At 45.8% G+C, this 27,488-nt stretch overlaps 2 protein-coding genes and 1 long non-coding RNA gene across 12 annotated transcripts in view; 1 reads left to right on the top strand and 2 right to left on the bottom strand.

Moving 5' to 3' along the window:
- vex (somatomedin B and thrombospondin type 1 domain containing protein vexed) overlaps window positions 1–21,875 on the bottom strand; it is a 96,266-nt gene extending 74,391 nt beyond the window's left edge. Inside the window, exons 1-2 of one of the 3 annotated variants that reach the window (XM_089263374.1) lie at window positions 21,755–21,875; window positions 19,255–19,588 (exon numbers count right to left, since the gene is read on the bottom strand). In XM_089263374.1, coding sequence (XP_089119500.1) covers window positions 19,255–19,531 — 277 coding nt within the window. In that variant the 5' untranslated portion in view covers window positions 19,532–19,588; window positions 21,755–21,875. Of the gene's footprint in view, window positions 1–19,254; window positions 19,589–21,571; window positions 21,638–21,754 lie in introns of those variants that run through there. The other 2 variants (XM_089263376.1, XM_089263375.1) reach the window with 2 other exon arrangements.
- LOC149090499 (uncharacterized) lies at window positions 9,522–13,979 on the bottom strand. Its single transcript, XM_089264220.1, has one exon. The coding sequence runs from the start codon at window positions 13,844–13,846 to the stop codon at window positions 9,725–9,727; it is 4,122 nt and encodes a 1,373-aa protein (XP_089120346.1). The 5' UTR covers window positions 13,847–13,979; the 3' UTR covers window positions 9,522–9,724.
- A 986-nt stretch (window positions 21,876–22,861) lies between the features above and the next one.
- LOC149090500 (uncharacterized) lies at window positions 22,862–25,371 on the top strand. 8 transcript variants are annotated; one of them, XR_016197299.1, is made up of 4 exons: window positions 22,862–23,316; window positions 23,844–24,325; window positions 24,391–24,892; window positions 24,957–25,371. It is a non-coding gene; the product is annotated as an uncharacterized LOC149090500 (long non-coding RNA). The 8 variants fall into 8 exon arrangements; XR_016197298.1 differs by having other exon boundaries at window positions 23,855–24,325; XR_016197303.1 differs by having other exon boundaries at window positions 22,862–23,079.
- Window positions 25,372–27,488: the final 2,117 nt, after the last annotated feature.

Raw genomic sequence — 27,488 nt, forward strand, 5'->3', positions numbered from 1 at the left:
ACGAGCACTGTTCACACACACATGCACACACACACACACACAGCTTGCTGCTAGGTGAATTGCGAGAGATAAGCGTGGGCAAACAAATGCATAAACCAAATTAAATTCACAAACTGCGCAAACTGAAATGCAACTGCAGAATTATTTACTAATCACAGTGATTGTGTGTATGTGTGTGTGTGTGTGTGTGTGTATGTGTGTGCTAACTCAATATCAAATGACCAAAAGTACATTTAGATTAGATGAGTTTATGAGCGAGCGATTCACTCACATTCATTTGACTGACTGCACACTACACACACACACACACACACACACACATCGACACATACGCTGCTCATTTCAGAGCAGTTATTCAATTCCATTGACCTCAAAGTCAAACCTTCATTGCATATCGTTTAGCTAGTCATTAAATGAACAAATCATAAACAGGCTGGCACTTGGCCATCGGGTATAAGCGACTGCATGATACCCACTACAATGCAACACTTTTTTTTTAGCCAACTCTACTAGTTTTAGTGTGCCTGGAAACTGATTCGAACTTCAACTGTTGTGTTCCTAGTCAAATGCGTGACAGAAGTCGAACTATCGATAAGGAAAGTCAGTAATAGCATACTTAGGTAGTCTCAAGGTCTCTAGTCGTATGACACTGGTTCTTCTGTCTTTCCCATTGCCATTACTTTGCCCCCTTTGTATCTCTTATTAGCATAAATATTCTTATACTCTACTTATACTTCATTTTCGACTTTCTCTATTCCTTTAATGTTTCCTTATCTTTCCTTATCTGCTTCGCTCCATTAATCTCTTATTGCACTATATCTGCACTTTTCTTCTTCTCTTCTCCAATCTTCAATCCCAGTCTACATTTCTGCTCACCCCACTCGTATTTCATCATCCTCTTATCATCATCTATCCACACTTTGTATTCCCCACTCATCTCTACCAGCATCAACCAATCGCTACTTTGTATTTGCCCCATCTTCTTTGACTCTAATTGCCTTCTTCAGCTGCTTCGCTCCATCATCATCTTCTTCCTCTATCTTGACTCGCTTTCATAGTTGAAACTTAAAACTCCTTCTGATTGCATTTCGAGTCGTAAAAAATAGTTCATCCTGGTGTCTGTAAGTGTTGTGTGGCCTTCGTCTTCCAGTTTCCAGTTTCCGGTTTCCTGTTTTCTATTTTCTTTGATAGCTTTTCTGCCGTCATTTGTCGCAGGTTAACGGCTTGAGCGCTTAACCGCTTAAGCGCTCTGGCGGGTGCACCGCTTAACCGCTGCACTGTTGTGGTCTAGCCGACAAGGTGAAGCACTTGAGACAGTTGCATTTCCATTTCAATCATCTCATTGAGTCATAAACTTGAATCAATTTAAAGCAAAGAGTGACTGAGAGAGAGAGAGAGAGAGAGGGACAGAGAGAGTGGGAGGGCCTCTGGTGTGCTGGTCAATGGGGTGTGTCCATTCAGTGCCATCCAGCGATTGTCCAAGCTGCCATCTCTCGCACTTGCGGGCTTGTTGCCTGCTGTGTTGTTGACAGCAAACAGTTGTTTTGCATAAAAATGCCATTGCAGCTGCAGTCAAGCGACAACAGAGACACACACACTGAGAGAGTGAGAGAGAGAGAGAGAGAGAGAGAAAGCTGTTCTGCAAACACACAATAAATATATGTATGTATGCAATGCACGCATGCATGCAGCTGGGCGTCTGTGTCCAGCCGAAAGCCGAAAGCTTGTAGTTTAACATAAAAGTATTGCACACGCACACACACACACACACACACACACAGAACAGTAGAGACGAGCATGAGCGAGGAGCAGGAGGTGACGAAAAGCCTGCGGTCTGGCCAGCTGCATGCTGGGCTAGTTTAATACGAAAGTTATGTTTTGAAAGTTCTCCTATTAATGCATCGGGCACCGCTTGCAGCCAGTGCAAATTGCTCTTTCAAAAGCCAACGAGTGCGACTCATAAGAAACGAGTCTCCTCATCTCAGTCTGGCAGTAAATAAAAAACAAAAGTTGATAGCTCTCTACTGACAAACTGACAACTGAGATGCAGCAAAGAGTTTATATCGCTAGGAACAGCAAAGAATAACGAGTAACGAGAAACGAGAAATGACCAGCGAGTAACGAGAAACGACCAACGAGAACCGAGTAACGACTAACGAGTAACCAGAAACGAGTGACAAGTAGCGAGTAACAAGAAACGCGTAAGGAGTAACGGGAAGCGAGTAATGAGAAACGAGTAGCGAGTCATGAGTCACGAGTAACGAGAAACGAGTAACACTGTAATAGACTTACTGTAAAGTATTTTAATAAGAATGTGTTATATGATTAGTGAGACGAGTAAGAAAAGCAGCGAGTGCAGATGGACGATTGCAAAGGAGTAAAAGCAACAACTAGCAAAAGGGAACCGAGGGAAATGAAAATGAAAAGAGAACTAAGAGAAGAACAAGCAAACGCATAACGATGTAACGAGTAGCGAGCTGAAGGTAGCGAGTAGGTCAGCTCATCTTTTGAATACGCCAAAGGACTGAGCAAAAACATAATTTAGCAGCAGGCACTGCGAAAAAAAGCAAAAAAGTAGCGAGTAAATTTAGTTTCAGACCAATTGAAAAAGCAAAGGATTTCGCTTCCGCTGTCGAGAGAGAGTGAGAGGGCGAGAGAGAGAGTGAGAGAGTAGCGGGGGGGCATGAGGACGGCTCGCCACAAATGCTGACGCTGCGCTTTACGCGCATTTCGCTTGGCTCATTTTAATATTTGAAGGTAATTATGCAGAGTTTTCAAAATTCAGCCAAGTCATGCGGCTAAGCCATTAAATGAGCATAGAAAAGCCAGATAATGGATGAAGTAAGCGCGCTGCTTCTACGCCAGCTACCGAGATGCGTAAGGGTTACGCGCTGGGTCATTAGAGGCGATGTGCAGCCAGCTGCTTAATTCGCAAGGCGATGCCAAATTTATTGCCTGTCATCTATGACAGACGCACACGCCGAGAGACAGGCGGGGGGGGAGAGGTCACATCTTGTTCCCCTTTCTACAACTCATTGCGGAATTCTCTGTGCTCATCCAGACCAAAAAAAAAAAGAAGAAAAAACAGAAAATCTTGAGATGTTTATCTTTTATCTGTCTTGCGGGGCAATTCCCTGTTTTCTAATGCAAAACTTCTGCGAAGCAACTCAAAGAGCTTTCATCAATCAATTGCTCGCTTTTTGCCAGCTCTTGACTTTACTTGCATCCTCTCTCGCACTCACCCACCCGCTCTCCCCCTCTCTCGCACTCACCCCACACTCTGGCGACAAGTAAAACAAACATAATCTCAGCTTGTTTTCAACGATTTCAATTAATTTAATGCCACATCGCTTTTTGTTTTTGTGTTTCTCTTTTACTTGTTTTATTTTGACAAGCCATGAAAAAAGATGAGCAAGAAATAGCCCACTCAATGGAGAGGTTGGCCGGAAGATACCCTCTAATGGGCTGACGACAGAGATCCAACAGCGTTTCCTAAGAGATTCAGAGCTAAAGCTGGGCATAAACTTGCAGAGAAAGTAAGCGAAATATACTGTACCACATTTGGAGTAGTTTTCTAATTTACAGGGTATCTTGACAGTTTATACTGTATGGGAAATGTACCTTAATTATATAAGCGTATTACAAATAAGTTAAGACTTTCGCAGACTCTCAAGGGGAGAACAAAACCAGTCGAGAATATATGTATATATCTTTTAAGCACGTATTTCATTATAGGGTATTCTGGGATAATAATCTCTACAATTATGTACAATAAGATAGACGACATAATTTGTGATATATTCATATCATTATGGTTGCATCATGGCACACCACACCTATATGCCCTTTCGAAGAGCTGCGCACTTTTTACAGGGTATTCTGAAAAGTCATATATGCGGACAGTTTTGTTCTGGCGTCTCCGCACCACAGCTGCCGGTGCACAACATATGCGAATGATTAATGTGGTTTCTTCTGTGGGTTCTCGGTTTAAGTTTCGACAGATTTCTCATGCCGCACGTTCCACATTTGTGGCCTTGTCTATAGGCACAGGCTCTGCCGCTGCCGCTGCCTCTGCCTCTGCAGAGGAACTGTCTGTCGTTGCGTGTACGTTATTTTTATTGTTTGCTCGCTCGCTCCGAACTGGCAAAAGTTTGAAAGATTCTTATCAATGGCATCGCGCGTGGCTTTATTTATTTTTGGCCAACTCTAGCAGATGTCATCGTGGCCGAGGCTGACGCCGACGCCGACGCCGAGGCCGAAGCGCTGCAGGCTGCAATCAGCGAACTGCCAGGCAGACTCTGGTTAGTTAAATCAGCCGCAACTCCCGATTCACAGCTCTCGACTCTCTCTCTCTCTCTCTCTCTCTCTCTCTCTCTCTCTCTCTCTCTCTCTCTCTCTCTCTCTCTCTCTCTGTCAATGCTCGTTGCTTGTTGCTTGTTGCTCGATGCTCCACTCTCCACTGGCAACTCGGTTGCAGTTCATCAACGCTTGTGGCCAGGCACTTCAGTTACTTTTATCACAGCTGCCACGCATCGTTGGGCTCAAACAAAAGGCAAATGCAAACCGAATGCACTCGTAGCTGTTGCTGCTGCAAATGTTGCTGTGCACTCAAACGTTATCTAGCTACAGTGAAGCCTCTCAAATGGCCAAGTGAGATCCGGAATGAAGACAAATTCAGCATAGCAAGAGTAATGAGAGGTAGTACGAAAAGGATGTGACGGAAAACAGCTAAAGAGCTGCTATCAATAAAGAGAGAGAGAGAGAGAGAGAGAGAGAGCGAGAGGGAGAGCTGCCATTACCAAGTCACTAAAGAGCAATGCAATTGCTTAACGATTCCCATTAGCGGGTGGCGACTGTACTGCGTTTGTGACAAAAGCCAAAGTCCCTTCGACGCCCCGCTGCCCGTGCGCTCGTTCACTGGCTCGCTCGTCCGACTGTTTGTGGTAAGCATTTCAATAATTCACTTGTCTGTCCATTTGCACTGCGACAACAACAACAACAACAACAACAACAGGAGCACATTTGGGTTGTACTTTGGCCATTTTGTTTGCTCAATTGTTCAGCCACTGTAAATAAAACGTAGTACTTCCGTTCGATGCGCCATATTGTTTGGCCCCGATTGCCCCCATTGAGCAATTTCTCGTATGTTTTCAGCTCCTCCTTTTCGCATTCGTCGCACAATTTTTGTCGCATTGCTCATTACGCGCTGCTAATTGTATTCAAATTGGGTTCTCAGGGAGACCAAATCATCCAGGCTTCATTTCATTTCCGACTTATTTCTAAATGACTGAAGCTAGGTGGTTTCGCAAGACCAAATGGGGAAGAAGAAGACTAAGGACTAAGCTTCGCTAAAAATATACTTCAAAAAGGGTTCGATGTGGAGGACAGAGTAACTGAAAGTCTAGCCTAGGCCAGGATATAGCCTGAACCCTGCGCAGAACTGTTCCATCAGTCATTCTACACTCTATTATGTATGTATATGCACACACCCAGGCACACACACACATACAAGCGCACGCTCTGCACTCCGCACATGGACTTTACTCTGGTAAATGAATTAATGAATAACTCTTGTCCCACTGGGACCTTCCTAATCAAATTTTCTGAGCACCAAGAGACAAGCAAACGTGTCTCTTGGCCAAAGCTCTGACCGCGAGGGGGGCAAGATATGCAGAGGAGTATGCTGCTATCAGATGAACTAAAAGAGTATCGATTAATATCGATAATAAGTAAACAATCTCGTCATGAAGAAAATCGAGAGACAACCAAAGGTAGAGTCAGAGATCAGCTCAACTAATGATTCCAATCAAGCATATACATATTGACATGACGAGCTCTACCACAGCCTTAACACAGGGCTTCGTTCGAGTTAATATACCAGGCATTGGCAATGGATTCATCATATTATAATATTTAGATAGTAAAACGCAGAAACGTTTTCCGAGCTGATTTTACACCTTTAAGCTACAAGTTGCAGTGACTCGCTAAGCCAGAGAAAGAGAGAGAGAGGGAGAGTATGTCTGTGTGTGTGGGTGAAATTTGTAAGCGGGGCGTGTGACGGAACGGCTGAAAGGCTCGACGGCAGCAAGTGGGTCAGCTAAGCTGCTCAGCTGCGGTGCTGATGGCGCCGCTTGTTGCCAGCATGTCAAACATGCTAGGTAAACACACACACACACACACACACTCACACACACTTCCACATATGCACACACACATTCACATCAAAGTAATTAATATCCCTTCAAATGTTACATGCACTAATTACAACAACAACTCGAACAACAGCCAAACAAGCAGCCAAGACGAAATTTCGAAAACGAGGCTAACAAAATGCCAGCTAGAAACTTGACAGCCTCGGCCCGGTGGCTTCGGTGGCTGCAGCTTGTCAATAAGCATGCTTGACTTTGGCTGATACCACAGCACGAGACTCCAGCAAAGCCATGCATGACAGATTATAGAGAGAGCTACAGATGTGTAACAGGAGAACGGAACTGCGGCACAAGGAAAAAAGAACTACGGAAAGGAATCTCTGCCCATAGTTTATAATAAAAGGCGGCATACTCAGAAGGCTTACGGCATACGGCAGACGGCAGACGGCAGACGGCAGACGGCAGACGGCAGACGGCAGACGGCATACGGCAGACGGCAGACGGCAGACGGCAGACGGCAGACTTCATACGGCAGACTTCAGACGGCAGACTTCAGACTTCACGGCAGACGGCAGACGGCATACTTCATACGCAGACTTCATACGGCATACTTCATACTTCATACTTCATACTTCATACTTCATACTTCATACTTCATACTTCATACTTCATACTTCATACTTCATACTTCATACTTCATACTTCATACTTCATACTTCATACTTCATACTTCATACTTCATACTTCATACTTCATACTTCATACTTCATACTTCATACTTCATACTTCATACTTCATACTTCATACTTCATACTTCATACTTCATACTTCATACTTCATACTTCATACTTCATACTTCATACTTCACACTTCATACATCATACTTCATACTTCATACTTCATACTTCATACTTCATACTTCCCACTTCATACATCCTTATCAGCTCCTCATCAGCTCAGTTTTCCACTAATTTGCGGCAGTCGCTGCTCTCGCAAATTTCCTACAGGGCAGTGGCTGTAGGGTGTGCATGGGCATGTGCATATGTTTATGAGAACGGGGAGGAATTCTTTTTTGGTCAAGGTCAGTTTGGCCCCAGAACTTTCACTCTGGGTGCTGTGCATTTGCGAGTGAAGACGAGGCGGGTGGAGGAGGGGCTGAGGAAAGGCATGCAGGCAAATGCAACGCTCACTTGACTTAAAAACTCATGTCACTCAAGTTAGGAGGAGAAAAAAAAAACACAACTTTCAATTAGGCGCAACTGAGCAACCGCCGCCGCAGCAGCAGCAGCAGCAGCCAAAAGGAGGAGACGTTGGGTTGGCATAGCCACGCCTTCATTATTAATTGAAGAGTCTCGAATGACACAGTGAGAGCGAGAGAGTGAGAGAGCGAGAGAGTGAGAGGGGCAACAACAACATTTACATTTAATCAGCAATCAGCAGACGACGGCATTGCGAATACGTAACGCAAGGCAACGTAACGTAACGCAGCGCCACGTTCACATTGCGTATACGCGATGATAACAACCGATTGCAGCTCACCGTCAGCGTCGTCAGCGTCGTCGACGTCAAGAAGCTGCAGCGGCATCCTTGTCAATTTAATTAATTTGTCATCATTTATTATGCCGAAATAAAAATGCAAAAGAGGTGGGCGAGTGGCGGAGTGCTTGAGCGTAGGGCTGAGACTGCTGACGTCGTAGGGGAAGTGACAAAGGCAAACTGCGGGCATGAAGAAACACTGACTATGGCAGCGTGACAATGGCATACCCTAGCCTATTACCTCAGCAGTCTCTATGCGAAAATCAAACGAAGACCTGGAGGGCAGTAAGCTCCCATTGTGCCCAAACATAACTGCAATTGCCTAGGGACATGTGAGACAGCTGTGAAGACAGTTGGAAAAGGACTGGCCAAGACAAGTGGAGGCGTGATAGGGCAATATATGGGTCTGCCTAGGTGTATATGCAACGATGAGAGGGGATTCAAGAACGAAAAGTCAGATTGAAGATCTGCAGAAAAGCAGACAAGAGGAGGAGCAAGATATCAAATTCAAGAAGCAACAATAAATAAAAGACAAGCAGATAAGATTTACAGCAATACTGACGAAGCAGAGAGTAGACAAAAGAAGAATCTAGATGTGGGCAGAAAGATGTGGTATCCACTAGCCGGGCACATTATAAAATCTTGATAACAAACGAAGAGAAGAATAAAGGAGACGAGAAAAACCATTTTCATTGTCTTTGGACATGCAAAAGAGCATCAAACGAAGAATCAGAAGAGGCCTGGCAATTAGCCTGTGGGAACTGAGGAAAATATCAAAGAAATACCTGTCCGATAAAGCCATGTGGGCGTCCTCGACATCATGTGGAAAATATTAATGTCTTGGCATACATTTACACACATTTCCAATTGGGTACATGCACTGGTGCAATACGCTCGACGCACAGCCTCACGAACAGGGTATGCACCAAACTGCTGATGGCTGATGGCGGCGCAAATGTCAGCAGTTGTTGCAGTCGACGAGGCAATAATGCGAGTGCAACAGCACCCAGCGAAGAAATTGCTTTTTAACCAACACAAATAGAGCGAGCCATCAAAGGAGAGTCGGGTAGTGGCAGCGGCAGAGGGATGTCAGAGGTAGACTTTAAGTGCAAGATAGGTCAGGTCAGAGTTTTTACCTGCCGCAGCGTCGGCTCTCAAGTGTTGTGTGCAAGCACATGTGGAAGGGAAAGGAATGAAGCCAGACAGAGAGATGGAGAGGCGGGCAGGTGTAGCAAGAGAGGGTCAAAGGGTTACGGGGTGAGGGGCAAGAAGCAAGGACTGAGCCTCGTTGTCTGCTGCCAAACGTTGACTCACGGCTCGCAAGCAGGTTTCAATTTACATTTACGTTGATTTTTTGTTAAATTGAGTTTGACTCTGGCTGTCGTTGCGAAAACAACAACGAGCGGAGACAACAAATATCAACATTGACATGGACACAAATGGGTTATAAGAAGCGCAAAGTGACACGAGCAGCAAGTCGGAGTTGCCAGAGAAGCGCAGGGAGAGGAAGATGGACCAAGATGGAAGAGATCTTGTGGAAGGAGCTCAAAGACAAAGTCTCCATTATTACATCCGCTATAAGAGGTCTCCAGATAGAGGCAAATATCGATCAGAAGAGGTCCATCCTATGTAGTTTATCTACAGGCAAAGGCTTCCCAGCTCTGTGTGAAAGAGTAAGGTCGAATCATCCAAAGGAAGAAAGAGAAAGAAATTGGAATTTAACTAGATCTTTATTGACAAGGAATTCTATAAACGAAAGGAATTAATGAGGTCAACAGGAGACCTATCGGTAACTAGCCTTCACGGCTACAAAACAACAACGGTTCGAACATAATAAAATGCAACTAACTAAATTTGGAAACAATGATCAAAATATCGAAAATCGAACAATGGAACAATGGGAAGGAGAGATCGTGGTATATATATCCAAGGTAACTCCACATCTAATATTGGTTGATTTAGTCAAGCCGGGAGTGCTCCTGTCAGCAGTTGAAAATTGAGCTGAAGATTCTTGAATCAGACTTTGGAAATTCCAGGATTTAGTGATCGGGTCTCTTGTCAGGAGTCGAGTCCTTGGCCGCACAGGCCATTGACATCTTCTCGGCGATGTGCTCGAAGTAGAGCGTCTCGATGGTCTGCAGAGCGCCCAGCCAGATGGCGCGCGACTTGCTGCAGTGCTCGTCGAAGAGCTGACGCAGCAGCTGGAAGCTGTGAGTGGCCAGCACCTTGCGCTGCGCGAGGTCGTGCTCCAGATGAGACTTCCAGGCGGACTGCAGGCGCTGCTGGCAGCAGCAGGTGTGGCACTTGTCAAACGCCCGGTTCAGCCGGCTGGCCAGCTGCTTTTCCAGCTGCTCATCCAGAATGCCGATTTGGCGGCGCAGCTCCTGCTGATCCTCGCCCTCGTGCAGCAGCGGCTCGAAGAGCATCCCAAAGATGCGGCAGGGCACCTTCGACAGTGGCTGGACGGACAACTGGAGCTCGTGTCGCCAGCGAATGCAGGTGTGATTGCATACGGTCTCTGTTTCGGGCCTGGAGACCTCCTTCGCCTCGTCCAGCAGCTGCAGCGCCTCGACGGAGGCCTTCAGCATTCGGAGCTGCAGCTGCTTCAGCTGCTGCTGCCGCTGCTTGGCCACGCGCAGCTTGCGCTGCATCAGCGCATTCTCCACCAGCAGATGGGACCGCTCGCTCCCACCCGACTCGCTGTCCTGCAGCAGCCGCTGGAGAATTCTCCGCTCCTGCTCCACCTCCTGGTCGGACAGCTGAAATCGCTCGCTCGACAGCAATTGGTCGTCATGACGCCTGCGATTCCGCATAGCCTGCATGCGCATGCGGTTCTGCATCCGCCGTCTGCTGCGAATCATCAGCGAGTTGCGCGTGGAGCTCGTGGGCAGTGAGTGGCTCGGGGTCTCTGTCTGCGTGGACTGTGAGCAGCTTATTGCAACGCCCTTGCCCCTCCTTCCCCTCTGCCTTTGCTCCTGGCACGCTCGGTGCGGGCAATGATGGCGCTGGGCTCTATCCCTGGGCCTCGTCGACTCATTCAGCTCGTGGGCGGTGTCGCCGCCGCCATAGACCGCGCGACAGCTGACGTTGCTGCTGCTGCTGTTGTGGCCGGGCTTCGCCGTGGTGCCTCTCTTTGCTCCCTGCGTCCTCCTTCGCTCGGACCGCGGCCGCGACTTGCTCATCTCCAGGAGGCGCCGGTAGCGCTGCGACAGCGATGGCTGTGTTGTGAAGTACTCCCCGCTGGAGGGCTCTTGCTGCGGCGGATTGTCACGCAGCCACTTTTGCAGATAAGTCTTCATCTCCTTCCTCAGCTCCGCGTCGGACGGCAGCGGGGTCTCGCTCGAGCTAGACTTGCGGCGCTCATCGAACTGCACGTAGCGTTTTATCAGTGGCGACCACATGCGCTTGCACTCGTTGACGCTCGTTGACTGGGCTCGACGCCCTGCCGCCTCCATCCGCTTGGCAATGGACTTGAACTTGGAGTCGCTGTTCAAGCGCTGGATGCGCCAGGCGAGCTTGACGAGCTCCGGCACCAGGTCCGACATTGTCTTGCACAGCTTGCCAGTGTCGCCGCTGTTGAGGTTCAGCTGGTTGAGCACACTCACGTCGCGGCGGCTCTGCGCTTGGGTCAGCCACTGCAGCACGTCACAGCGCTCCTTGATCTCCTTCTCCAGCTGCTGCTTCTCCATCTCGATGGTCTGGACCTTCTGTTCGGCCAACTGCAGGCGCTGCCGCTGCTCATCGATGTGCTGCAGGAAGCACTGCCTGGTGTATTCCTGCAGCTCCGCGCGCTCGGCGCTGTCCAGCTGCTCGTCGGACTGAACGGGCGTTGAGGAGACGGACGACGATGCTGTTGGGGCCGCAAGAGGCGTGAGCATGTGTGGAGGCTTGCTATCGCTGTTCAGCTGCTCGTTGGACTGAACGGGCGTTGGGGAGGCGGACGGCAATGGTGTTGGGGCCGGATGAGGCGTGTGGATGTGTTGTGGAGGCTTGCTATCGCCAGCTCGAGTCCTGTCACTATGACTATGTCTCGATCTAGGGGGGTTCGAGTTCGGGTTGGAGTTCAAGTTCGAGTTGCTGTTGCGATTCTGCTCCACTGGCTCTGGCGCATGTTGGCTGGGAGCTGGCGTCGGGCTGCTATCCTTGTCAGAGCGTGGCGTCGGTTCACGGCTAGATAGAGGTTCTCCCTCCAGCAGCTTCTGCTGCATCCTCAGGATCTGGGCGACATGTCCGTCCTGCTGCTGACTCACTATGTAGCGCAGCTTGTCCGCCAGCTGCTTGTCGCGTACAGCGCTTATCTTGCGCTCCAGCTCCTCGGTGCGCCGTATTATTTGCTCCTCCTCCAGGCGTATTCTCTCCAGCTCGTGCCACTTTTTGAGCTCCTCTACGAGCACCGGTTCATGTTTCAGCTTATCGCCGATCGCCGGGTCGATGCTTACATCCAAGGGCTGGAGGCCCTCCTCCTTGAGCGCCTGCTCGGTTCGCAGCTGAGATTGTTTCAACTCGAGCTGCTCCCAGCGCTCAAGTCGGAGCTCCTCCGCCCTGGGTTTCTGGCACGTCGACTGCTGTTTGTTCAGCTTAGCTTCAATCTCTTTCGTCTCCCGCAGCACCTTTGCGCGTGACTCCACCTTCGAATTCGGCTGTGCGGGCTGCTTGCCGCGCTTCTTCAGCGTGAACACACCCATCTCCTTCGCCCTCTGCCTGCGCAAGTTGCGCTCGTGCTCGCGCTGCTGGTGCACACGCAGCATCTGGTTCTCGTGCTCCTTCAGGTTATGCAGCCGCTCCTTTTCCAGGAACTGCTCCTCACGCTTCTTCGCTTCCGCTTCTCGCGCCTTTTGGCGCTCACGCTCGCGTTCGCGCTGCTTCCGTTCGATCGCCTGCTGCTTCTTGCGTCTCTCGATATCCATCATTTTGCGCATAAGCTCTGGCGTCTTCTCTGGATGCAAGGGTCGCATGGGACGCATGGGTCGCTCGGGTCGCACGGGTCGCACGGGCTGTGCAGGTCTCTTGGGCTGTTCGAGTTTAACGGGCCTCCCAAGTCGCTCGAGTTTAACAGGTTTCTCGAGTCGCTCAGGTCGTTCGGATCGCTCAGGCTGTTCGAGTCGCTCGGATCGCTCAGGACGTTCAAATCGCACAGATCGCTCCGGACGTTCGGATCGCTCAGGCCGTTCAGATCGCTCAGGTCGTTTGAGTCGTTCGGATCGCTCAGACCTCTCGAGTCGCTCAGGTCGCGGGGCCAAAGTCAGGAGGTTCTTCGACTGAATTTGAGACACTTCCTGATCGGTGTCGCTCTCATGCTCCCTGAAGTTCTTCTTCCTGTACAGCTCAATCAAGGGCTTCATTCGGCGATTAGGCACAGGCAAGTCCCTTGGGTGCGGGGCCACTGGCAGGTCGTTGAGCGGGGCGGTAGTTGATTTGGTGGGCCTGGGTGGGCTCTTGGCGATAGGCGGCCGAGGTGGAGCTACCGAAGACTTGGACGTAGTCAGCATTTTACCGCCGGGCCTGGTATTAGCGATGAGCTCATCGTGCCAGTTCCAGCGCTCGCCTTTGTCCAATTGGCCTGTCTGCCTCTCGGCACTTCCTACTGCCCTTGGCTTGTCGTCATTTAGCCCGTTCTGCGGAGTCGACTCGTGTCCTTCGTTGGGAAAATTTACACGCGACGGCTGCGGCACACGCAAGTTCGCGACACTGCTGCTTTTTATAGACTTGAGGCGAGAGTCTGGCTTGCGCAGCAGCGTCTTTGCTGGCTGCTTAACAATTTTGGTCACAATCTTTCCGTCGGTCCTCTTCTGCCTCGTCGGCTTGCCCTTAGCATCGTAGTAGCTGAGCACCATGCGCAAGTCTCGATTGCAGTTGTGCACATCCGTAAAGGGGTAGCTCAGCCTTCTGTCCTGCTTCAGCTGGCAGTGCATCAGGGCGATCAGGCAGTTCCTAGCCGACCGCTCCTCCTTGGTCGTGCGCGAGAAGATGCCCAGCCACTTGGGGCAGAGCTCGCGCACAGCTGCGCGCGGATGTGCCTTGCTCATATCCCTGATCAGCTCCATTTGCTGCACGAAGTGCTGCTCCATCTTCTCGTCCGACGCGCTGCGCGTAGCGGTCAGCTGCGCTGGGCGCGGAGCCTGCGTGGGACCTCGGCTTTTCTGAAATGGCTTTCTTAACATTTTCTCTCCTTTCACAATCGCTTCCACTTATTTATATATTTTTAGGAATTTTTTTTTTTTTTTCCTATTCTCAGTTCGATGCCTGATCACAAACTGAATAAATTTGTATGCCGTTGCTGGCATATCGGCTTTAGAATTTCTCATGGCCTGTTTTATATATATTTGGCTAGGCTAAACCGAGCTTCACTAGGGGTGTTCCTTTGAGAAATCAGTTGGCGACCCTTAAATTGTCATTTGGATATCTACAAATATGAAGATTCTCGGACGTACTCAGCCCGAAGAGGATGTGAATTGGAGGCACAGATGGGGTGTATTACTTGCAGTACCTTTAAGTACTGCCCCAACTCGGCAACAGGAAAATCATACAAGCTAACCTCTGCCTCTCTCCTGAGAGCAAGGACTTCCCAGCAGAGCTCAGTTACCCCCACACATTTGGCCACACATAATTACTCTTCATGTCAGTGAGTCTCAAATATGACCCAACGCCAGCTTCCACATAATGGGCATAATTCCAGTTTCAGTATCAGTTTCAGAACGCACAAAACTCTGGGCTGTTGCAGGATTACCCTAACTCTCATTGCCTGGCAAATTCCATCGGAATTTCGTTGGTCTTAGTCTAATGACTTAACATATTAAAGAAGTTTCAGTCTGCGCCTTACCAATTACTTTGGCTTAATAGAAACTTGATTTGACAAATGCCCAGCACAGAGTGAGAGAGTGAGAGAGTGAGAGAGTGCGAGAGTGAGAGAGCAAGAGAGGGAGAGTGTGTGTGTATGCTACAAATTGATGGCCATAGGATTAACAAAATGCTTTTAATGTGCTAAATGAAATTAATAAAGTGCTAAAAGTTTTTGAGCCGCAAAAGTCTTGGCCCCAAGCATTAGTGAATAGCTATACAAATACACCCACACACACACACACACACACACACACACACACACACACACTCAGTATGAGGTCGCTGTGGGCGTGGCATGTGAAGCATTAACAAACGTTTTCATAATAATTACTCTATTATTATCTTTATTGAACGCAAACAGCACACACACACACACACACACACACACACACACACACACACACACACACACACAGCTAAAATCCGCTGGGGTGACTTTCTAATTGAGTGTTTAGCACAATTTTGATAATAATTAATATTTATGCCTTTTTCGTTTCGGGCCATTTTGATGGACTTCAAGGGCTAAGTCGACTTCTGAACTCCCTTTAAGCTGTAGCGTAGACGGCCTCAGATTGTTAGGGAAACATTCAATGGGGCATTAAGACCAAGGCGCATTCCATGCCCGCCATTTGGCTGTCCCTCTCAACCTAGGGCAAATGGAGCGTACGAGCTGCAGGCTCAGCGCTCATTAGTCGCTGCAAAAGCAAAAGCAGAGGCCAAGAATTGCCTGCAAATCCGTTCAGAATAAAGACCCAAGTCAAATGCGATGGACTGAGCCCTTATTATTCATACCCTATAAGAACAACATGACTAGCATGTGGGTATATCTGCTGTGTGTAGACTACATATACATGCATACACAATCATACTCTCTTTTCAATTCATGGCTGTAAAATGAATAAAGTGGACTTAACCCTGATGGGCTGGAAGTGCCCAGTATCCAGAAGCTTTACTTATTATTCACACAGTTAATCATTTCACATTGTGCTCTGCAGGGTATTGCATCGTCGATCTCTTGCACTGGCCGCTCATCAAGTTGTTTTCCTTTCACTTTGCAACTGATTTATTTGATTTGATAGGTCTTGACGCAAATGTGTTTCATTTACCTACTCACAAAACGCTTTCGGGGGAGGGCGTGACAAGGGGCTGGGCCGGGGCTGGCCTGGCCTGTGGGGGTGGCTAGGTCAGTCTAGGAGCAAGTCCGTCTGTCTCTCTGTTTGTCTATCTGTCTGGCCGTGCCTTTAAGTTGTTTGCCAACAATTTGAGACCAACGTTCGAGGCTGAAAGGGTCAGAAGGGGTTTTTTCGGTCACTCGATATGGCGCTCATTAAATTTCTTGTTTTTTCTGCTTCTTCTTCTCTAATGTATACCCTTTATATTGATTAAAGTGATTCGAAGGGTGTGCACAAAGTATCGAATACAGTATCATTTATCTGTCCCCCACTTGCTATTCGAACCAAGATCTAAGGCTAAGACTTGCGGTAAGCCACACTCGAACCGCGAAGTGAATTATCCAAGTTGGGTCATTTGGCTCTCAGCTTCGTAAACACGCCTAATGACGTTTGGGCCACAAATGATTGGTTCAATCTATTAACACAAAGGCAAAGTTTCCTCAAGTTACTATGCGAACTAGGAGCGTAGTTTGAGGCAGTTTATAAACAAGGTCCCCTGCGCACATATCACACTAGAGCATACCCCATCCGAAGCTGCTATTAATTGTCGACATATTCAACCGATTATCATTAATTCGGCGTCAACTGAAAGGCTTTCAAATGCTGAACATTCCATGCCCTATTAAGGCGACATTAATAAGGCATCCCCATCCGCTGCCTTCAAATATTTCGCCGAACTAATTAGCGTTGATTATGATAGTTTAATTGGCGAATTAATTGGGAAGACTTGGCTTAAAGAGTTTTTTCAACGAGGGAGAGAAGGAGATGTATAGAGAGTGGGCGAGGGAGAAATTCAGATAGATAGAGAAACTTATAGAGATATGTTAGGGATATTAAGTGACTCTTGGGGAAAGAGAGTGCGGAATAAACAATCGTTATCGCTATTGCTATCGATATATCAACACTTTTATCTGCTTCAGCTTAGAGTTGAATCCTTTCCATATCACAGAAGGCAGTTGTTGCTTTGATTCGTTTATCGCTATCGTTATCGATATATATTGAGATGACTTTGATTGATTGTTACCAACAGCTGCACATGCTAAGCCAGCTGAATAGCCCATTCCAGCAGTGCGATCTCTACAACCTTACGAGTTGTTGCTGCTTAGGTTTTCCTGTTTTCCCCTTCCCCTTGCCCAGTGTCCGTTCCCCCTCTGGCTTTTAGCTTTCGTGCTTTCTGTTTTGTGTTTTCTGTTTTCTCTTTCTGTTGCTTAACTTGACATTTATCGCTTTATACGCATTTCCTTTTGCCTGCCTGTCTGACTGCCTGTCACTCGGCTTGTCCGCTCACATCTCTCGCCCCGGCCCCGCCCCGCCCCGCCCCGCCGCCATTTCGCCTGCCTGTTAGTTTGACATGTTTGTTATGTTTATAGCACGATATATTTACCAAACTTAATTGGTAGTTATAGACGTTCTGTATAAAATGCCAAGAAAATAAAATACGAGAGTTCGGGATGGTCCAGCAACAAAAGCGACAGACGCAAAGGGCAGGGCAGGGCGTAAGCTGACTTAAAGGCTGGACCTTTAAAGCAATTATCTGTAGCACGAAAATGCAATAAGAACTAAAAAATGCTATATCGATCCTTCGATATATCAATTGAAGTGCATTTAAATCTGTGCTGGAAACTCAAGATAAAGTTCATAAGTAATTTGCAAACATATATGAATTTGCATGAGCAAAACACATATTTATCGATACATATCGATAGCTGATTTAAGTTCATACCAAGGCCAATTCAATGCACACATTTTCAAGCAGTTCACATTCAGGACATTCAGTTATTGGTAATAACCAAATTCAATTGCACTCAGCTGTATAGCCACGCCCACTCTATTAACGCCCACTGCAACAGGCTCCCTCCCTCTGATAATATCTGGCCAAAACTCTCCCTCTTTCGCCCCTAGATACCTTGTCTACGAAGAGACTCCAGAGGCTGGCAAATTATTGTCATTGTCCGTTTTATGTTTCATTGTAATGCCTGCGGCTGGAGCAGGAGCTTGTGTGTGTGTGTGTGTGTGTGTGTGTGTCTTGTGAGCTGTTGTTATTTGTATTCGTATTAGTTTTTGTGTTTATGGGTTTTCTTTTGCAGCGGCGCTTTAATTGATGCGCCTCCTTCATGTAATCATAAATCTCTACTCGCTCTGCCCCATCTCTGTCTCTGTCTCTGTCTCTTTCTCTCTCTCTATCTCTCTCTCTCTCTCTCCATCTCACTAACAACAATAAAAATCAAATCAAATTTAATACGAAATTAAATAAATTGTGTGTTGCCAGCGACGGGCCTTAACTGCTGTTGTGCCCGCTGCGCCGCCATTTGTTTTGTAGTTTTTTATCTGATACCCTGTAAATTTGGCAAGCATAAAGGCAAGCTGTATGCACATACACATATATAAAGCTGTAGCAGACGCAGCGAAATAGTGAAATGGAAGGGGAGAGCACGTGCTGAGAATTACAGGGTATACAGGCAGCCCCCACTCCCCTATGTGCATCACTCAACCTGCAGTCCTTAATGTCGAGCTCATTCCAATGCGAAAATCAATTCACATTTCTGCTGGTTTTCTGCTCAGCCTTTGCAGGGTATCTGCCTAGTCTGTCATTGCTGTCTTTTGTTATATATTGTTGTGGCAAGTTGTGTAGCCGCAGCTGGCACGCAAAAATTTCAACTTTTGGCCAAGTCTTCGCCAGTGTCTTCCACTCTCTGCCTTCCCTCGGCCCCTCCCGCCCATTCCATCGCCATCTGTATCTTATTTAATTTGGCTGTCTGAGAAGCGCGTAGAGAGGCGAGAGATGCCGCCGCCGCATGTTCGTTGACTTTATTTGCTGTGTGTAATAAAATTAAAGCCCTTTAGCTATTGTACTTTCACAAAACCCAAAAAAAAAAGAAAAAGAAAAGAAGAAAAATGCAAAGGAACAAATTGTAAGACGCGACTGGCAGGAGGGCAGGGGGCGTGGCATTGCGTCGACAGGCAGCAGTCAGCAGTGAGCAGTCGGCTGCCGGCAGTCGTCAGGCAGTGCGAGCCAACGAGCCATGAATGTTGCTCTTAGTTTTGTGGATGTGGCCATTAAGTTGGCCTTTTTATAGTCCTAGTTACATGCCTGCCAGGCAGACACGCAGCAACGCAGCCACGCGAAGGATGCAAGCACCAAGGAGGACGAGGAGGAGGAGGAGGAGGGGGAGGACTTTAGTCTGCAGCATATTGAGAATATTCGCGCTGTTGTTTAGCTAGTTTATATCGCATTAGATCTGCGACGCTTGCTAATGAACTTCGGCTCAGCTCCGGAAACTTTTGCTCTTCATGTCGCCCTCAAAATATGGAGTCCCTCATCAAAAAGTCCATTTACCGATTGGATATTTCATAAAAATGCAAATAATTAGTATAGTTGAGGCAACAGCCTACTCAGCTGCAAGCCTACTTTTATCGATACTTATCGATCTCGATACTATTGTACTTATATGCCTTCCGGCATGGGTTTAAAAAGCCAAGTTTAACTTACGCTAAGCAAAACATGAGTTAAACTTATCGATAATTATCGATAACAATATCAAGTTGCAGCTACTCACCTCCACAATGATCCTTGAAGTCGTCACAGCAATCGCCCAGCTTGAGACAGGCGTGATCGCAATAGCACGGCTTATCGCTCAGATCCTCGATAATCGCATTCACCGGCGCCTTCTGAACCACGCACGACGAGTCGCGTCCGTTGCAACAGAGCTGAGCCTCGCGGCACGAACCGCCGGCGGCCAGAGGCAACAGCAGCGACAGCCAAACAACTCCGCCCAGCAGCCCCCATTTCGGTTGGGGGGCGTGGCACATGGCGATAAACGCATTCGGTGACATTTTCAGCTTAAATATGTTGCAATCAAAACAGTTTCGATAACCGATAACAATAGAGCCCTATAGAAATGTGAGCAGATTTCATCAATACCTCATGCACGACTGCCTGTGTGTGTGTGTGTGTAAGGACAATATGAATAGAAGTGTGGGTGTGTTGGTGTGGTGTGTGCAAATGCAATTTACGCCCAAGAGCGGAAATTAAAACTAAAATTGAATTATGACAATTGTATACCACCATAGCATCCAAGAGAGAGAGCGAGAGAGGCGAGAAGAAGAGAGCGAAGAGTGTAACTACCAATAAATCGCAGAAGGGAAATGGGAATTTGGGAGCTGATTCTATCCGTAGCAAAGGGGTGCGATGAGGACCTGACGGCTTACCGAAACAATGCTATGTAAGGCTTTAAGTCTATTGAATATTGCAATGCGATATATATCGATAGAACAAAAGTCAGAGACTTTAAACGATAGGCTGACTAATCTATGTAGCACTTCAATATTGATCAACTCTTGCCTAGCAATTTGTGCCAATTGAAATGCCAAGAAATTCCCAAATGGGCAACCAAGAACTAGAACTATTTTGCATAAAGTATTGAAGCAGATGGCAGCAAAGGAGTCAACGGAGATGAAGGAAGTGTAGCCAAAGGCGAATCGATGGCGTGACAGGTGTGAGGCAGCGGGCAAGGCATAATAAAAGGACAAAAAAAACAATTTCAATTTTCATAAATCGTTGCCGAAATCGTGAAGATATTATGATAATATATGAGCTGCCGTGACAAGCTGACGAAATCAATGGACCGAAAGAAGGCAACTGATTGCCATCAAGAGAGTCTCACAACTGATGGAAGTATCTCTAACACATTAGCCCAAAAGGCAAAAACTTGACGATATTAATCTTATCTATCTATATCCTATTATACAGGCAGTGGCAGCCATCCATCTATAATATCAGTCATCCAATCATATGGATACTATAAGTTGAGTTCGTATTTCTATACTCTCATTGCAGACGAACTTTGATCCAGTCAGCCTCTTATCTTATCCCCTCTTAACTCATATCTTTGTGGAGGCACATTATGTTCATCCAGCTACACCAAATTCGGCTTATGGGACGAGCCTAAGGGCAAAGCGATTGAACACTCAAGTCTGAATATGGCAAGAGAGAGACACACACACACATAAACTTATACATATATAAATGTTCGCATAAATGCGAATCAATTTGCATTAGAAAGCGATCTCTCATTTCAATTTTACAATAAAAACGGAAAAAATTGCATTCGATTAAAAACTAATTTTCGATTTGTATGCGACAGGTGAAGCGAACCAGGAGCTGCGGCCAAAAAACTCAAGTATATATCTGTTAACAGTGATGAAAAGGCCCAATTTAGTATGATTACAAATTGCATAAAGAAACGTAAACGATAATCCATTACCACAACAACTCAGCCAATCAGAGCATTATTGTATATCACTCACATTATTATGATAGTACACGCAATTTATGCAATTGCGACTCACTCATAAATCGTACATCATAAACCACTCAACAAATGAGATCACCGAGTCAAAAGGAACTGCTCTAGCACTCCCACGAATTACTCAATTCAATGCACTCGCACGCAGTCCACGCAGACAGAGACGCTCAAAGCAAACAAAAGGAACGAAGAAATCACTCAGCTCTGACTGAGCGAAATTAATTTTCGACAATGCTTCGATCACACACAGACAATTGGGTGGGCAACAAAAAATGCACTCAAAACGGTTGGCGAAACACGCGCAGCATTTGGCAGGTGCCGTTATTAAATTTACCACAAAATGCCTAAAAATAGGCAGCAAGGAAATAAACAGAATTTAAAGCGGCCATCGAAAAGGGGAAAACGAGACAGCAATAACAACACCAATGACGACGGCACGCACGCAGACAAAGCAAACTAAATTTCCGCAATTTTTTTTGAAGTGTGTGACTGTGTGGTATTTGTAAGTCTGTGTGTGTGTGTGTGTGTGTTAGCCAGGCGACATAAATGTGCTTAAATGATTAATAACTTTTGTCACTCCTTTCTCACACACGCGAATATCGCTCGCTGCGGCGCGGTTTCAGTTTCACTTATAAAAAAAAAAAAAAAAAAAAAAAAAAAAAAAAAAATCAACAACAACAATGAAGAGCAGCTGGCGTAAAAGTCCAGTGAGCGCCTTTTCTTGTTGGCTCCACACGTGTGTTTCGCTTACGTTATTTACGCTATTTTCGAGAGCTAACTGTTAACTGTAACGTTGCGGAAAGCGCACGACAAGTGCGAACACTGCGAAAGCCGGTCGACGACTGTGCCAGTTGCTCTGCTGCGTGGTGAGTTATAAAGCAACACAAAACAGTGTCGCCTGTCGCCTGTCGGCACTCGGCAGTCGCTCGTGCTTGGCCACTCAAGCGCTCGGCTCGGCTGGCTCGAATCGTTGCACCGCGCCTCGGCCCGTCTTGCTTCCACTCGCCATGTCTCGCTTCGCTTCGCCTCGCCGCGTCTTCCGCATCGTCTCGCCCACTCTTTCATGGCGTCCCGTTTGAGTCGCTGTGTGGCTGAGCCGCTGCTTGACACGTGCAAAGCGCTTTGATTTGTTTGTTTTGAGTGGGCTTTGCTCGCTGCACGGCAATGAGAGGAGAGAGGACGGTACGCAAAGGCGCAGGCAAAAAAGCCGGCATAACGTCGTTACACTTGCATTTCCCCCCAAAAACACAACACACACATACTCTCACACACACACACTAAACAAACAAAAGACAGAAGGAAAAAAAAATTGAAATGAAATAAAAGAAAACAATATAAAAAGAATTACGCTCTGTGGTGAGTTTTTAAATACGCCGCAGGCCAACAGACAATAGCAATATTTACTCTAAAAGCCATTCAAAGCGGAGTGTTTAAATCAATGTTATCGCAATCACACACATACACGTGCATAGATGCACATACACACGCACACCCTCACGTATTTGCTTTAAATTATATTAAAAAGCGAGAAAGCAATCACTTTAACAACTCTTCTATTGCCTCGCGCGCTCAGTCAGCTTGCTTTTGTATGCATCTTGTGATCGTTGTTGTTGTCTCTGTCTTTCTCTTTTAGTCTGTCGGCGCGTTTGGCTTAACGACAGCCAATACGATTGCCAGCTAACGGTACCTGTAGCCCATTGTCTTGCAATACAATGATTGGCTCTTTGTTTCTCTCCTTCTCCTTAAATTACACAGATTATTTATCACTATGACTGTCTCTTTTCTACACGTTGTGTTGCAGTAAAGCAACGTATGATCGGCCATAGCGAAACACCTTAAAAGGCAACATATATTTTTTTCAAATCTAGTTAGCTTTTGGGTGAGCCCAGGCTGATACCCCAAGCCCTGTTTCATATTATATTCATTCTGTATTTGGCTTTCGAACGAACAACAACCAAAATTCAAAAGTAAAAAATTCAGAAAAACAAAAATAATAAAATGCTCTGAAAAAGCATTATTTCGGAAAAAGACAAAATTGTAATCACGTGCCGCTTATCGAAGTAGGCGTATTTTTAGGTAAAATTTTTTTGCATCTAGTTAACTTTTGGGGCGAGCCCAGGCTGATACCCCAAGCCCTGTTTCATATTATATTCATTCTGTATTTGGCTTTCGAACGAACAACAACCAAAATTCAAAAGTGAAAAATTTCAAAAAACAAAAATAATAAAATGCTCTGAGAAAGCATTATTTCGGAAAAAAAAAATTGAAATCACGTGTCGCTTAACAGATATATCAAAGTAGGCGTATTTTTAGGTAAAATTTTGTTTGCAAATTTTTTTTTGAATCTAGTTGGCTTTTGGGGCGACCCTAAGCGATACCCCAAGCCCCGTTTCATATTATATTCATTCTGTATTTGGCTTTCGAACGAACAACAATCAAAATTCAAAAGTGAAAAATTCCAAAAAACAAAAATAATAAAAATGCTCTAAAAAAGCATTATTTCGGAAAAAAATTGAAATCACGTGTCGCTTAACAGATATATCGAAGTAGGCGTATTTTTAGGTAAAATTTTGTTTGAAAAATTTTTTTTAATCTAGTTGGCTTTTGGGGCGAGCCCAAGCGATACCCCAAGCCCCGTTTCATATTATATTCATTCTGTATTTGGCTTTCGAACGAACAACAACCAAAATTAAAAAATAAAAATTCAAAAAAACCAAAATAAATAAAATGCTCTGAAAAGGCATTATTTCGGAAAAAAAAAAACAAAATTTTACTCACGTGTCGCTTTAACGATATATCGAAGTAGGCGTATTGTTAAATGAAATTTTTTTTAAATCTAGTTATCTTTTAGGACGAGCCCAGGCTGACATCTCAAGCCCCGTTTCGTTTATATGCATTCGGTATTTGGCTCTCGAACAAACAACAAAAATTCAAAAGTGAAAAATTCAAAAATAAATCAAAAATAGTAATGCTCTGAGAAAGCATTATTTCAGAAAAAAAAAAAAAACAAAATTGTATCGGCACGTGAAAAAAAAAACCATTTCATATTCATTCTGAATTTGGCTCTCGAACAAACCAAAATTAAAATGTGAACAACTAAAAAAAAAAAAAATGATAAAAATGCTTCGAGAAAGCATCATTTGGGGATATAAAACGAAATTGTATAGTCGCGTGAAAAAAAAAGAAAAATTTCACAAAAATGTGAAAAAAAAATTGGTTTGGTTTTCTTTTTAATAATATATATAAACGGAATAAACATCTCTAGAAATATGCAAACATGAAACACAAAAAATTCAAATACGGGAAAGCAAAATAAACCAAGGTAAGGCCTGGTACCCTCGATGCGTGATAGACAAGCTGGACTAACGTAAGACTTTGCCATTGCAGAATAATTCTCAATATCTATATAGCAAAACTGTTGAAAATAGCGGAATCGCATCTCTTTATACATAATACTTGAATCATATAACATCGTTTATTCATCTGATTGAAATTAACACGCATCAGTTGCGCAGCTACAGTCCGAATTTTGTTTTGAACACCTGTTCCACACGACTTTCATTCATGTTGAAAAAGCAACGAAATATTGGAAGCAATGAAACTCGGATCAAACATAAATATACGCATCTTTTCAATCACCCTCTACCAGTAATGACCTCCAATGACGTACAATTACCAGCAATTACCTACCTACCTATGACCGACAATTGCCCAGACTTACCAATAATCTAGAATCACGAATCATCGTAAAAGCCGCACATGATGCCCACCGGTAATTCGCCTGACACGTGACCGCGCATGGGTACGCACGCGCGATTCACTCGAGCTATGCGAATTCGCCATGATCATTTGTAAAAAAAAAAAAAAAAAAATTGAAAAAATTTATATGGTAAGTTTACGGCTCTTAATTCTACTCTGCATTCTCAATTGAATTCTCTGCATTCCCATTACAGTTACTTGGCCAATGCGATTTCAAGCTTACGGTACCGCGACGACACCACTCGAAGCAGACATAGCCCGTCCACTCATCTCACCTCATCCTACGTATGCGTCACATCACCATCACTCGAAACGTCTTAGTTGGGAGTACGTCAATATTTTGGAACCGTTAATGTCGCTTAAAGCGCATTATAGGGATCGTTCTACTAACCGCACAAAATACACCCCGCCACTCCACGTCACACCATTCCACACCATTCCACACCGTACCACATCGTACCACCACACACAGTCGTCGCGAAGGATAGCGTTCTTGAAAGCGAGGTTGGTCTATCCGGTTTGCTGCACTAGTCAATCGTACGGATTATACATATGCTTAACTTTCAAATATATATATCCTTACACAGTGAATGCATTCCAAAAACGAAAGATGTAGTTTTTTTCATTTCCACAGCATGCAAGTGGGCGGGAGAGGCGGTAGAGGCGGTAGGGGAGGTAGAGGCGAGAGCGCCAGAGGTTGGGCAAGTGCCTAGTGTAATAATTAGTGCAGCTTCAGGCTCTGTCAATGTCTAAAAGGACTCTCACATGCATGGTGTCCGGAGGGCCAAGGAGCGTGGGTCGCTAGAGAAGTTGTGAGGGAGTCTGAGGGAAGATGATGGATGAAGACTACGGATTAGAGAGAGGACTCCACAGAGTCGGAGAATTGAATTGAGAGAGGAATGTGAATTAAATTTGTGGGAAATATACGAGATGAACTGACGTACTGCTCTCAGCTATGCTGATGGGGCGGCCCTCGCTAGAGACTTACCCACTTGCACTTGGCATCAGCTCTATTCGGGCATCGGACGTGGGCGTGGCATATGGCGACAAGCCTGGCAATGGGCAGACAATGGGTTAAGTTGACACAGTTGCATAGCCAGCGAGACGGACAGTTGACTAATGGAGGATGAGGGGAGAGAGGGAAGTGAGGGGGAGAGGGGAGTGAGGAGTGGATAAAGGAAGCGAGTGACATTTATGCTGACACCAAAAATCATCATCATCAGCAACAACAACAACAACAACAACAGCAGCAGCAGCTACAAAAGAGGCGTGCCACGCCCCCACTCACGCAAACGCCCAACTAACTGCTGGTGGTGATGCTTGGCAACTTGACTCGCAAATATTTGCCAGCTAGGCAAACTTGTGGCTCCCAGCTCAGCTCTCGGCAGGGGGGCTGTGGAGGCAGGGGGCGTGGCGGCAGAGAGGTGTCGCCTGCGTTGTGTTTCCGCTCCAGATCATAAACAAAGCGAAAGCGAGTGCCAATACGAGTTATGCACATTTCATGTTTCATGTTCCTAGTGCCATGTTCCATGTTCCATTCCCGCCCGTTCCGTTCCGCCCGCGACACCTGACTAAAAGCGTCGCAGCGCCCGCTGGCAGTTGCCGTCACATACTTTTGGGGCTGTCAAGCTGTTGTTGTTGTTGTTGTTGTTGTTGTTGCCGTCCCCAATGGCAGCAACAATTAAACGCAACTGCAGCAAGTTTCGACTGCCAGGCAGGGTGTATACGACTAGCAGATACCCTCTAAGCTGAAATGGGTGGTAAAAGGCGAATGGGAAAGGAAAATGCATGATTTCGTACGAAGAATATAAATGCCCTGGAGCGGTAGCAGAGTATACTCAACTGGGAAATACCCTGTAAGTCAAGACACAAGTTCAATTCAGACTAAGAGGCCATCTCACATGGCATTGATCTATTTCAATATACGGTATACCCAACTTTAAATACCCTGTAAGCAGCAACAGTGTATCTCTTCATTCGGCAAGCCCAACGTAAACAGGGCATACCCGATACGAATATACCCTGTGAGCCAAATGCTTGATTACTATTCCTAATTGCACTGCGAATACGCCTTATTTCCTTGTGCTTACAGGGTATTTAGCAACTGGCCAGCGGCTACATTTTGGCAACTAATTGAAATGCCCTCGTTTTGCACACAAAAAAACAACAGACTTGAAATGCAGACAAAGCGAGCGTGTGAAGAGGAGAGGGGAATGAAACGGAGTGGAGAGGAGAGCGAGTGAGAGAGAGAGAGAGAGAGACAGCGAGATGATGCATTAAATATATGTGACCTGCAACATTTTTTGCGACACCATTTTCATCATTTTCACCTTAGTTTTCACGTGCTGAAAAAGTCTGCTGGAAAAGCAATTTGTTTTAGTTGTCCACAAATTGGTTTTTCATATTTTTCTTAGAGTTTCAAGCGAAACGGGCTTCATTTTATTTGATAATGGAATTTAAATCAAGCCCAAATGCCCCACTACAGACGTAAAGAAAACAACTGTAAATTCATGGAAGCCAAATGCAATTTCACAAAATTTTGTTTACTTTAACAAACAAACAGATATGAGTTGATGATGGATTGATGGACGCATGATAGATTTCGATTTCGGATTCATGGACTTCGTACAGGGTATTCTAGATTGTGCGCCCTCTTACCTTCATGCGTATCTGGAAGCCTGAGACTGAGCAAATGCTGAGCTGAAACATAAATGAAATTCATATAT

Source organism: Drosophila navojoa, chromosome X (assembly GCF_054131105.1).
Source record: "Drosophila navojoa isolate 15081-1374.11 chromosome X, UAZ_NAV_1.0, whole genome shotgun sequence".
In the NCBI taxonomy this organism is placed as follows: domain Eukaryota; kingdom Metazoa; phylum Arthropoda; class Insecta; order Diptera; family Drosophilidae; genus Drosophila; species Drosophila navojoa.